General features: G+C 36.1%; 1 protein-coding gene across 3 annotated transcripts in view; it reads left to right on the top strand.

Moving 5' to 3' along the window:
- The first annotated feature begins 2,589 nt into the window (after positions 1-2,589).
- The window catches only part of LOC125650487 (protein Smaug homolog 2-like), a 26,193-nt gene continuing 16,255 nt past the window's right edge, over positions 2,590-12,527 (top strand). For 2 of the 3 annotated variants that reach the window (XM_048878846.2, XM_048878844.2), the window contains exons 1-3: positions 2,590-2,734; positions 8,338-8,613; positions 11,623-12,231. In XM_048878846.2, coding sequence (XP_048734803.1) covers positions 8,412-8,613; positions 11,623-12,231 — 811 coding nt within the window. In that variant the 5' untranslated portion in view covers positions 2,590-2,734; positions 8,338-8,411. Of the gene's footprint in view, positions 2,800-8,337; positions 8,614-11,622; positions 12,232-12,527 lie in introns of all 3 variants that reach the window. The other variant, XM_048878845.2, reaches the window with a different exon arrangement.

Raw genomic sequence — 12,527 nt, 5'->3', positions numbered from 1 at the left:
TTTGTAGTATGAATATATCTATATTCTCAATAAAATCATCTGCATCTAGGCTGACTGATTTGTTGCTCAATATCGAGTTAGCTCGAACATGTTGTCAAACCATTGTGATATATCAAAACAATAAAATATAAATTTATTCATGACAATAGAAAATAAGTATTTTTGTTGAATAGAAGAAAATATATCGTCACCTATTCATTTGTTTGCAGCTAAAAATAAATATTTTCTTGTCATCTTCACGACAAATAAAATTGTTACATAATACATGTAGTCATCATAAAATAATCGTGTGTAAGCCAGAGATTTTATGAATTCAATTTTGCGGATTTTGATAATTCATAATCGTTATGATTAAATTTTGGAAATAACAGGCCCATAACATTTCCATAGGTACTAACTCGTTATAACGAGATAATTAAGTCGTTATAACAAGTTAAGATATGTTTTTACTCTTTCAAAATGAGCCTAGCCGGCTTTCGTACAAAATAGACAAACATGAGATAATATTACAACAATGAAGAGAAGAGATACCAATTAATAGAATATAGAATAATGTATATTTATCAATAGATGACAAGGCATATTCAAGCACATACATGTATTTGAAAGGCGAAGATACGGAACAGTGATCAATCTCATAACTCCTATAAGCAACACAAAATAGAAAGTTGGGCAAACACGAACCCCTGGACACACCAGAGGTGGGATAATTAAGGAGTCTAGGATGAGTAAGCCTCCCCTGTCGACCTGTCACGGCGCCGTGAGCCTTATATCTTGATCAGGTAAACGGAGTTACCCGTAGTCAAAATCAGTGTGCCAAGAACGGCATAACAATCGGTATGAAACTTGACCCAATGATAGGTTGTATTGGCAAACTAGATCGTTATAACGACCATAGAATTTGCGAAATGCTGACTTTAAACGAGACTGTTGAAACCCCTGTACCATCAACTTGTTTGTCAGTAGCCTGCCTAAATTCTATTATAACATGTCAATACACGTAATTATATTGCTATATCATGTTATTATGAAAAATCTGCTCACAACATCAAGAATCTCTTTCTCTTCTCTGAGTTGAGTAACCAATATATATAGTTTATATTCATTATCTAAAGCAGAAAAAAATTGGATATTTTTAAAAAAAATATTTCTTTCATTGTCATATTTTTCTGATGTTTATTGTTATCAAAAATTGTATTTCATTTTCAATGTTATTAGATTTACATTTAGTGTATAATCGGCGGTCCTTTCTGGGATGTTGGTAACCTATCCATATCGATTTTTAATCTGTGAGAAGGAATCCTTAATTTGCAAACAGATCTTCTGTTATCTAGATTTACCAAATTTTTTTTTTTTTTAAATCGTGTTAGTTACCTTCAGTAAGGTAAAACTTTTACACCAGTCTTTAAAATAATAATTAAATGTTGTTTCATTACAGACCAATTTAAATTTGTGTTTCCCATCAGAATATTGTAGATGTACGTAATTTATGTGTACAAATTATATACAAACCACGATCGAGTTCTTTCGAGTCAGAAAAAGATGTTTACCATTCATTTACATTCTCCTTGAGTAAAAAAAAAATCTGTAGACAAATTCTCTAATCTATACCGACTTTTAATTTTAATCAGGGATCAAATGTATAGTATTTTTGAAGGCGGCTTGGGTGCGGGTATTAGTACTGTCTTGTGACAGCATATAGATTGTAATTATGGTGTTATAATTTGAAAACTCTACTTTTTGTTGGCCAACTTTGAATCTTCCAAGAATGCATTGCAATTCAAAGTTTATATTTTATTTACAAATCCAATTCTGGGCCATGTCGGGCATACAAGCTTAAATTAAAAAAAAAAGGGGGGGGGGAGTGACAATCAAAAGACCAAATACAGAAAAAAAAGAGTGTACGGCAAATCAAGCTGTCCAGAAATACAGTATATTATATAACAATATTGTATTATATATAAAATTAATTTCAAAAATCTATGTTATATAATGAACATTTGTAGAATAAGCATCTGAGATATAGGCCTATAAATAGGCTGTATAGGATATAGGCCTATATATTATCTAGTATATACCCGCTCCCCACCTCCCCCACATATTGTAATAGAATTATATGTATTCTTGAGTATGCCTTGTCAGATATTGTCATTGATTAATATGTATATATTCTATTGATTGGGAACTCTTCTTTTCATTGTTGTAAATATATTATCTCATGTTTGTCTATTTGGGACATTCTGTATGTAAGGTATTCCCCTTGTAAACAAGGACCGTATAAAGTATATCCTCATCATATATTTACGGTAACATAGCATAATATATAAATTCCAGGGGGGATTGGTGGTGGTGAAGATCCGCGCCCATATCGAGCCTTCACATTGCATTGCACAAAGGGGGCGCTGCAACCGAGTCAAGAACTGTCAAAACATGAAACTCGTGCTAACTACGCTTCTCGATGTTTTTGTGAATAACCGTGTATGGATCATTTTCATTTTGTGTTACAACTTACAAACTTATTACGAAAAATTGCATTTTTCCTCTCATAAAAGCTATATATAAACACAAACTCTATTTGTTTTGACTCATTTGCCGCCATTTGTAAACTCTACAGCCTATTCGTGACGTCACGTACAAGTATTAGTATCCCTTTCAACATGTGGTACGAAAATAGAACAGTATTTCCCAAAAGAATGTTGGAATTTGTCGTGTTTCGTCTCGGAGAACAGCAGATGTAAGTCTGTGTTGACATAATATGTGTTTTATAATGAATATCAACGACATTTGTGGACAAAAAAGGTAAATGAAGTGTGTCTTGTTTTGATGTGTTTTTATGTTAACACAGCCAAACCGTTCCCAAAACAACTTGTTTGTTGACTACAGATGTTGTAAGTATATGAAAGCTGGTTAAGAGGTTAGAATTGATCTCCAAGTGCGTTGAAACCATCTGGTAGGGTATGTTAACTGACAGAATTTAAATGAGGAACATGGTTTTTTTTCTTATTAGCATCCTTGTGTTGCCAGGATAGATTTTTGTGTGGGGTTTTGAGACACACCCTTGGAAGAACCCCGTCAGTGTGTTACAAACTGCGACATAACTGTGTGTAGCTAGTGTCAATTTGTTAAGAAGCAGTACATGTTCTAAATTATAAGAAGGCTTATTTGCCTGTATTGCTTATATGAATTATAGACAGAGCAAGTGATGATGTGATTAGAGCTGTCATGATAGGTTATCTAAAACAGACACATTTGTTGGAATTTGGAAGTATAAAGGAAATTTTCTCTTTGGAAATCCACCCTCATACACACAAAGAGAGAGAGAGTTAATTCTTGAATTATTGTCACTCGAATCATCAACAGTTACACTATACGTGTTGTCGGGAAGGTTTTTCCTACACATAAAACTATCATTGTTATAACACCAAATTCGTATTCAGTTATCAGCCATCTTGTTTTTCAAAACAAAAGCCCATATTAGGGATGAGATCAAAAGATTGATGTCTGATAAAAGTCTTAATTCTAATAGTTTGGGGGATGGGGGTAAAAACTCGCACAAGTTTCGATCAGCGGACATAAATTTTTTAGTAATACACATGACTGATGCATGTTTAAGAAATAGCTTTGATTTTAATGCAATTTAATGAGCACTTTAAAACTACATTTTGTCATTTGTTAAACTTAATAAACATATTAGAAAATGTGTGTACAGAGTGTTGTATGTTATTCAGTACTATTGTGTGTGCATGATAATCAATTTGGGTCAACGGTCATCATTTTGAGGGAGGGAAGGATCGAGGGTCTTGATGTAAACTATATGAATGAAGGTTTTTTTTAATCAGACATCCAACTTTTGATCTCTATTCCTTAGAGGTGACAGATGTCTCAATTTACTATCAAAGGTGTAACAGTAAGTGAAGCTGTAAATTGGAGAATTGCCATCTGTAGGTTTAATAGTCAGGTAATTTTGAAGGCTTAAACATGTTAAACAAATGAAAAGATTTTGAAAATTGAAAAAGCCTTAGTATTTTTTCTGTTCACAAGAAATTTGATTATGCATTGGTTGTGCATCATCATAAAAAAGTGGATTCTTTGAATTGCAGACCAAAAATTGAATGTGCAGTACATATTCATTTAACTGTGCATTGGATTTTGATCGCAAACTTTTAATATTGACTTCTGTTACAATTAAAATGATTGGGGAACCGAGAAGTGACTGATTCTTGTTCACAAACTTTTATCATTTTGATACTGGTGTGAGGGAAATAAAATAGCATGGCTGTCATATAGCTTTGATCAACGGCCAGGCCAGTTAGCTGAGTTGGTAGAGCACCTGACTAGAAATTCAAGGGGGGGGGGGGGGTTCGAATCCGTTGCTTTTTCTCCTTTCCTGTTACATTTGATGCTGTAAACCAACAGTTGATGCTGCTGAATCTCAAAACCAGTTAGGCCATGATTAGTCATTACTCATATTAATATGCAACCATTTTTCATTTAGTGCAAGTTTCAGTTTATTCAAATCATGGCCCTTGGGTCTACAACAAAAGGGGATCACATTTGTAAGACCCCAAAGTGCGATGGTCTGCACTGAACCCCATTGGTGGGTTACACCAGAGTATGATGGTCCACACCCATGCACCAAAGTGGGATGATGTGAGACGAATGCACCAAAGAGCGATCATGGTGTTACACGCCAAAGTCTGATGGTACACATGCGTCAAAGTACGATAGAGTGACATGCCGAACTCCGATGGTATGCAAAACTGAATGGACACAAGTGTTTTGGTACAGATTGTACTTATTTCATTACCATTTAGTTGTTGTGTTATTAAACGCAAAAAATTCAAACGCAAAATCTTATAGAATATTTTGCATTATATATAGCCCCCCCCTCCTCCCCCCGATCTTTTGACAAGAAATGTACTTTGCCTTTGCTGTTCTCGCAGTTCTCAACAGTGTAAAACTTGCCTTTGCTATATCGTTCATGTCAATCTTAATCACCCTGCCTTCTTTCAATATCCTGAAAACGTTGGTGCCAACAGAGGAAATCTTTGTTGGGGGCCAACTGAAGTTGCATTTCTTTGGTTTGTTTGTCATGATAAGGTGACATCACAAACGGTTACTGAATTCCCTCACCATCGGACTTAAGCTTGTCAGACCATCGCACTTTGACGTGGTGCACCTACGAATGACGGACCATCGCACTTTGGCATAGCATGCCTAATAGGAGAGGGACCATCACACTTTGGCGTGGTCACCACCGCACTTTGGCGTCCTTAACATCAATAAACCATCGCACTTTGGCACAGACCATCACACTTAAGAGTCTTACACATTTATACTTGGCAATGTGTTAGGGAATTTTATATAAAAGTCTTCTTCTCAAGGCCGGCAGTGCCATGATTTGTCATCATTATTGTGAAAGCATCCTTGGGTACTGCAGATTCAATTTTATTAGATTTAAAACATGGTCCAGGCCTCAATAGGGGATTGAAGTTTTTCATTGGAATATAAATAATCTTTAAATTTTCTTGTCAAGGATTACTGATTTATTGAATTAATATGCAAACTTTCCAATCTAATGGCAATTCATATTTGCTTTGGGTTTGATTATAATATAGCAAATGAGAAAAAAAAATTCACTAGTTGCAGGCCACACTAAATCATATCAAAATTCAGATGCTCTGACTTTAGGGTTTTTTCTGTTGTGGACCTTGGGGGTTAGGATGGGCATAAAGATCACTCGGTGATAAAATTTTACATGTTATGTGAATATAGGAAGAGAAAAAATCTTTTTTTTAAATCCTCTTCAGAATAGTGAGGCCATGTTAGTCGTATTGATTTATTGCCACATCCCCATGTTGTTTGGATTAAAGTTCAGTTTAGTCACAACCCTAAAGTTTAAGGTCAAAACTCATCATGGGATTTTCTTCTAGAAATCTTCCTCTGAAGAAGAGGAGGACCCAGGTGAGCATAGGGGCCCATGGCCTCTTGTTTGTTATCTTATGATCAGCCAGGAAGTGCTGATAGATATTGTTAATTTCAACATGTTCAATACAATATGATACATGCAAGTGTCATGAGTCATATTTGTTTAGGAAACACAATGTGAATTGCCTGGAAATGTACACTACACCAGTCAGGCAGAGGCTAATACCAACTTTTACCAGCCTAGTCTAATTTTTCTCTAGTCTCTGTTTGGCTCTCATTGGGGGTATTAGGCATGTCAACTATTTCTTGTAATATGAGCCAAATGCAGATAATTTGAACATTGTGGATACACTTAGAGCTGTGTAGTCTGATGTTCATCTATTCGTTTTTGTACGGAATTACTATAAAGCAGATGAATTAGTTTTTGAAGTTATTAACTTTCCTTTAATGGCATGCTCGAAAACATATATGCATGTGAAAAGAAAACAGTGAGATTATTTGAAAAGTAAAAATAGTGGGAACTCATAAATAGCCTTGATATATTTATTTTTATTATACATGTACCTCAGAATGTTTTGCTATATAAATGTGAGGTGAATAAATTTGATATTTCTTCTGGATAACTATCTGCCTTAGGGAAATAGTCTCGAAACTATTTGCCGGATGCTATATTTTCCCGCGTTTTCTTTTCTGTGACGTCAAAGTCTGATAACTCTAATTAGTTTACTTCACTTTGGTATGTCTGACACAAGTAAAGTCTACTTTGGTATAATAAAACACCTATTTACTGACTTAATATTCGGACAATAGCAAGTTTATTGTCCCCCTTGGCAAATAGTTGCTGTCTTGGGGGACAATAAACTTGCTATTGTCCTCATAGCCAGTAAATAGGTATATACTAAATTATGGCATGGTACTGTAGTAACAAAATACACAGCTTTACAAGATAAAACCACCAATGATCTAAACTCGGAAAGTCTGAACAGGGACACATGATTGTCACTTGATTTGTGCATTAGAAATGGTCGATTGACAGTTGTTTGTATACACCAATTTAAAACCAAATATCTAGTTAAAACAGGAGAAATAATATTATGACAAGTCATACAGCCTCATAAATATGTGCGTGCAATGATTTAACAGTGTTTTTATAAGGTGGACAAAATTGGCTGAAATTTGGACCAGGCACATGACTATTTGCATTATGTCACAAATAGCAGACTCGCAGTGAATATTTAGAACATGTGTTATACAGAAGCTGCAGTTGAACACGTAATTACATGTGGACAACAAAACTCATTCCCATCTAGTGATGGGCAATCGGGGAAAAAATAATTAATCGATGATTGGATTAATCGGATGCACCTTTTTGATTGATTAATCGAAAAATAATCGAATTTTATTCATTTCAAATTTATGACATAAATATATTAAATTTACTTTATTTTTTACCCTAAATATTAAGTTAATTAGATTAAAATCATAAGATTGATTGATTGTATCTTGTTTAATGTCTCTTGGGAATTTTTCACTCATATGGAGACGTCTAAAATCATTAGAAATTTGAAGTTAATAATCCCATGCTTTCAATTTTGTTTTCCTGGGATAGGGATAGATCTTTCGAATTTTGTTGTTGTTCTTATGGGATCCAGTATAGAATAGAGCCTCAATACCCCTTGCTTGTTGTAAGAGGCAAAATCCGAGGCCCCGGGACGTTTCACAGCAGGTATGGCTCGATAAAGATCCCTCCCTGCTCAAAAACTGTAAGCGCTGAGCATAGGCCTAAATTTTGCAGCCCTTCACTGGCAATGAGTGAAAGATTCTCAAGAGGGACATTAAAACAATATTCAATTTTATCGGATGATTCAGCTTCATCAGCCATTTTGGATTTTAGTTAAGTCGCGGCAGGAATATTCGTATCATTAGCGACAGACAATCGAAAGTCGGCGATGATCGGTACATCTCTATTCCCATCTATATACCGTCAAACTCTGTGTTATCTCTAACATTGATATCTCGAATACCATGGATATGTCAAAGCGATTTGGAGGTCCAAACTACATTATCTTATGCATCTTAACCTCAATACAGTCTCTGGAACCTTAGGATATCTTTTAAGTTTTTTCTCAGCCCCATCAAGTTCAAGATATCAAGGTTTAACTGTAAACAACCAGAAATGAACTTTCTCTCTCCAATCGGTAATGTATTGTGGCTGTCACATTGAGATTCTGGTTACTTTGTAGTTTCTGGTTACTATGTAAATTCTGGTTACTATATAAATTTTAGTTACTATGTAAATTCTGGGTACAATGTAAATTTTGGTTACTATGTAAATTCTGGTTACTATGTGAATTCTGATTGCTATTTTTCGCTGTATAGATTCTGATCATGTTTGCTTTTTCTTTGTAGAATTCAGAAAGTAGAAAGGTCAAGATGAACATGTTGAAGAAGTGAAAGTAAAAAGTAATAAAACCAATACAATAATGAAATCCAACACCATGTTTCGAGACCAAGTGAACTCATTGAACAGTTGGTTTGAGAGATGGAACGGCTGCGAAAAAACTGTGGTCGTGTATGGTCTGTTAAAACACCTGAATGCCACGCAGATCAAATTCCTGGGTCAAGTTTTACAACAGAAAGACTGCTCGGAAGTAGAGGGCCTGGAAGCTGAGGCCAATAATCCAGGTATAGGGTACAATTTAACCAAACTCATCACAATTTCACTGCTGGAGTAATTCGTGGATGTTCGTGAGGGGAAATCTGAAAATTTTCACAGTTGAATATCAGAAATAATTAATTGTCCATAATCAATTGACTAAGACGAATATTGTATGTTCATTTTTTAAAAGTCAATAATAATTTAAAGCATTCTTCATTATCATGATAATGAAATAACAGCATTGGATTGTATATTGTAATGCATGCACAGCTGACTTCAACATTATCATTTATCTCTAAAGTGTCACACGACTTGTCTATTGTGGCATGACACTTTAATCCATCTCATTTTTGAAGTTCCATGTTATGAATTGGTTAGGCCATTCTTTACTCTGTACACCAGGTAAATGATATATATTATTGAAAAGGGTATGTCATATACAGAGTTTTTAAAATCTGCAACTTTGAAGGTCTTGGTGAAAATTATTTCAAAAGGTAAATGGATTCGAAATATTGACTTGAGTCGATCCTTCTATACCTTCCCTAACCACAAAGGGTGCTAAACCTGCTGCTCTTTGACCTTCACTAACTACAAAGGGTGCTAAACCTGCTGCTCTTTGACCTTCACTAACCACAAAGGGTGCTTAAACTGCTGCTCTTTGACCTTTACTAACCATAAAGGGTGCTAAAACTGCTGCTCTTTGACCTTCACTAACCACAAAGGGTGCTAAACCTGCTGCTCTTTGACCTTCACTAACCCAGTCTATGTGAAAGTTTTTTGGACTACACAGGACATTCGGTAATCAATGAACACACCGGACCGAACCAAATTTTGTCAGACCGAAAAACCTAATGTAAAAAAGTGAAACACATGAAAATGTAAATCCAAGGAAATATTATTTATTATACTAGTAATACTATTATACCAGGGATCCCTCCTGCATAATACTTTAGACGGTCCATTCGGTGTAATCACATTCATTTACATATTAGGATTTGTGTGATATTTTTTACTTATAACAAACATTTAAATGACTCCGCATCAAAATAATAAAGCTCAAAACCGGACACTGAGACATTGGACATTCCGGTCCGGTGTAAAATATGATTCATCGGACCTGAGGCACTGCACATTGGTCAGGTCTGACGGTCCGATGTCTTTCGCATAGACTGCTAACCACAAAGGGTTCTAAACCTGCTGCTCTTTGACCTTCACTAACCACAAAGGGTGCTAAACCTGCTGCTCTTTGACCTTTACTAACCACAAAGGTTGCTAAAACTGCTGCTCTTTGACCTTCACTAACCACAAAGGGTGCTTAAACTGCTGCTCTTTGACCTTCACTAACCACAAAGGGTGCTTAAACTGCTGCTCTTTGACCTTCACTAACCACAAAGGGTGCTAAACCTGCTTCTCTTTGACCTTTACTAACCACAAAGGGTGCTAAACCTGCTGCTCTTTGAGGGGAGTTGCAGGGTAATGAAAGCAAAACCAGGGATTCCAAATCCTGAGTTTGAAAAATGTTAGGTTTTCCATCTTTTTATAATGATTTTGATGTTTCCTGTTCTAGCTGATGGTGCCAGATGGGAATTATTTAAGATTTTTCAGACTTAGTAAGACTTTCTGTTCAAGGACATGGTGATACCCAGCTGAAGTCAGTACCCCAAATTAATGGATGACCGTACATTTTCAGAGTTCTATGAAGAAAAGTTTTGTTTTTCTATCTTGTACCAGAATTAGTCCCATTTTTAGCTCACCTGAAGTGAGCTTTTCTGATCAAAATTTGTCCGTTGTCTGTCGTTGTTGGTGTTGTCGTAAACTTTTCACATTTTCGACTTCTTCTCAAGAACCGCTGGACCAATTTCAACCAAACTTGCCACAAAGCATCCTTGGGTGAAGGGCTTTCAAGTTTGTTCAAATGAGGGAGATAATCACAAAAATGCAAAAATAGGGTAGGGTCATTTAAAAATCTTCTTTTCAAGATCCACTGGGCCAGAAAAGCTGAAATTTACTGGAAAGCTTCCTGACATAGTGCAGATTCAAGTTTGTTCAAATCATGGCCCCCGGGGGTTGGATGGGGCCACAATAGGGGATCAAAGTTTTACATACAAATATATAAGGAAAATCTTCTTCTCAAGAACCACTGAGCCAGAAAAGCTGATATATACATGAAAGCTTTCTGACATATGTCAGATTTCAGTTTGTAAAAATCATAGCCCCCAGGGGTAGGATGGGGTCACAAAGGGGGGATCAAAGTTTTGCATACAAATATATAGGGAAAATCTTTAAATATGAGCCAAGGTGAATCAGGTGAGCGATGTAACCCTTGGGCCTCTTGTTTTTTTTATCCCCTCGGAATTCGTTGTGATTGAGGATAAAGTAACAGGACTATTTGCGTGTGGTGAGTGTGTGAATGTAACACTGAGCTTGTAGTCACTCAGAACTCCACAGTTTTAGCTCGATTGAATTGGTGCTGAATAGGTGACTTTGTTATCAAAAGAGGACAAACCCTTTTGATGTTTGGGTCAAAAGGTCATGTGACTTAATAGAAAAAGCTTACACTCATTATGAGGGACATATGCCCCACTTTGTGGAGCTCCCCCCCCCCCCCCCCCCCCCCCCCCCCCCTTATTTCTAAGATGATGGTATTTTAGAAATAAATATCACTTTTGAAAAATATTTCATTAGGTTATGAACTGCGATGCTTCATGATGGCATAAGCCACATTTTTCATGGAGTGTGTTACCTTATCACTTCCTGAAAAGTATGCTGGCATGAAGTGTTAAGGTTCATACCTTCATGATTTATGTTCAAATATGAAATTTATTTTTTCTATTTAATCTACTTTCATTTCTGTTGGAAATCTCAGTTATTAAAACAGATGTGTTATATTTATCAAGATTCAAATGTGCATTGTTTATAACTGCAGCACGTCGTGAGGAAATTACTTTCATTACAATTTATGAAGATATCAAACTTGAAAGGGCAAAAAAAAAAGGAATTGAAAATTTTATATTATTTGAAATTCTCTTTTCCAGCATATATTCATCAACTACGAACTGAGCCACAGGAAAAAGCTGTTCAAAAACTGTTAGCCCACTTTCCACTGCTGAAAGTGGGTAATGACAAAGCCAAAACGGAGTATTTAGCTCTTATCCCTCAGATACTGACATACTCCAATGAAAATGGTGCCTACGTGGAAGAGAGTCGACAGTTACTGTCGTTCTCAGTCATTCACCCTGCACTCACTAGTGAGGAGCATACACACTTTAACTGGTGGATTTCTCACTTAAATGAGCGTTTTACTTCCAATTTCACCTCTCCACAGCAACAACCGTCTCATATCATAAACCACACAGGAGATCATCCAGAGTTCACGCAGTGCGTTCCCAGACATATAGGGAGTGCCCGTATGAATGGCGGCTCGTTCCCCTACCACAGAGATCACGCGCTAGAGGACACTGCTTCACAGAATAACCTGATGATGTCAGCAGAGAATCTGCCAACCCTTTTCAAAAACCAGAATACCATTAGCTCCACCCACAACCATCATGGCCACCCTCCACTAACGACCACTCTCTCCGCCCCTGCCACGGTCAATGTGATTGTTTCATCAGCTCAGCTCATCCACTCTCACAACAATCAAGGTACTGTCAAATAGTCAAACAAATGTATGTATAAACAAATCAAGTCACTGACAAATAGTCAAACCAATGTACAGGGTATGTATAAACAAATCAAGTCACTGACAAATAGTCAAACCGATGAATGTGTAAACAAATCAAGTCACTGACAAATAGTCAAACCAATGTATGTATAAACAAATCCACTGACAAATAGTCAAACAAATGTATGTATAAACAAATCAAGTCACTGACAAATAGTCAAACAAATGTATGTATAAACAAATCAAGTCACTGTCAAATAGTCACACCAATGTATG

This window comes from Ostrea edulis, chromosome 5 (assembly GCF_947568905.1).
Source record: "Ostrea edulis chromosome 5, xbOstEdul1.1, whole genome shotgun sequence".
Lineage (NCBI taxonomy): Eukaryota > Metazoa > Mollusca > Bivalvia > Ostreida > Ostreidae > Ostrea > Ostrea edulis.
The sequence above is the reverse complement of the archived record's forward strand: the minus strand, read 5'-3'. Positions and strand labels throughout refer to the sequence as shown.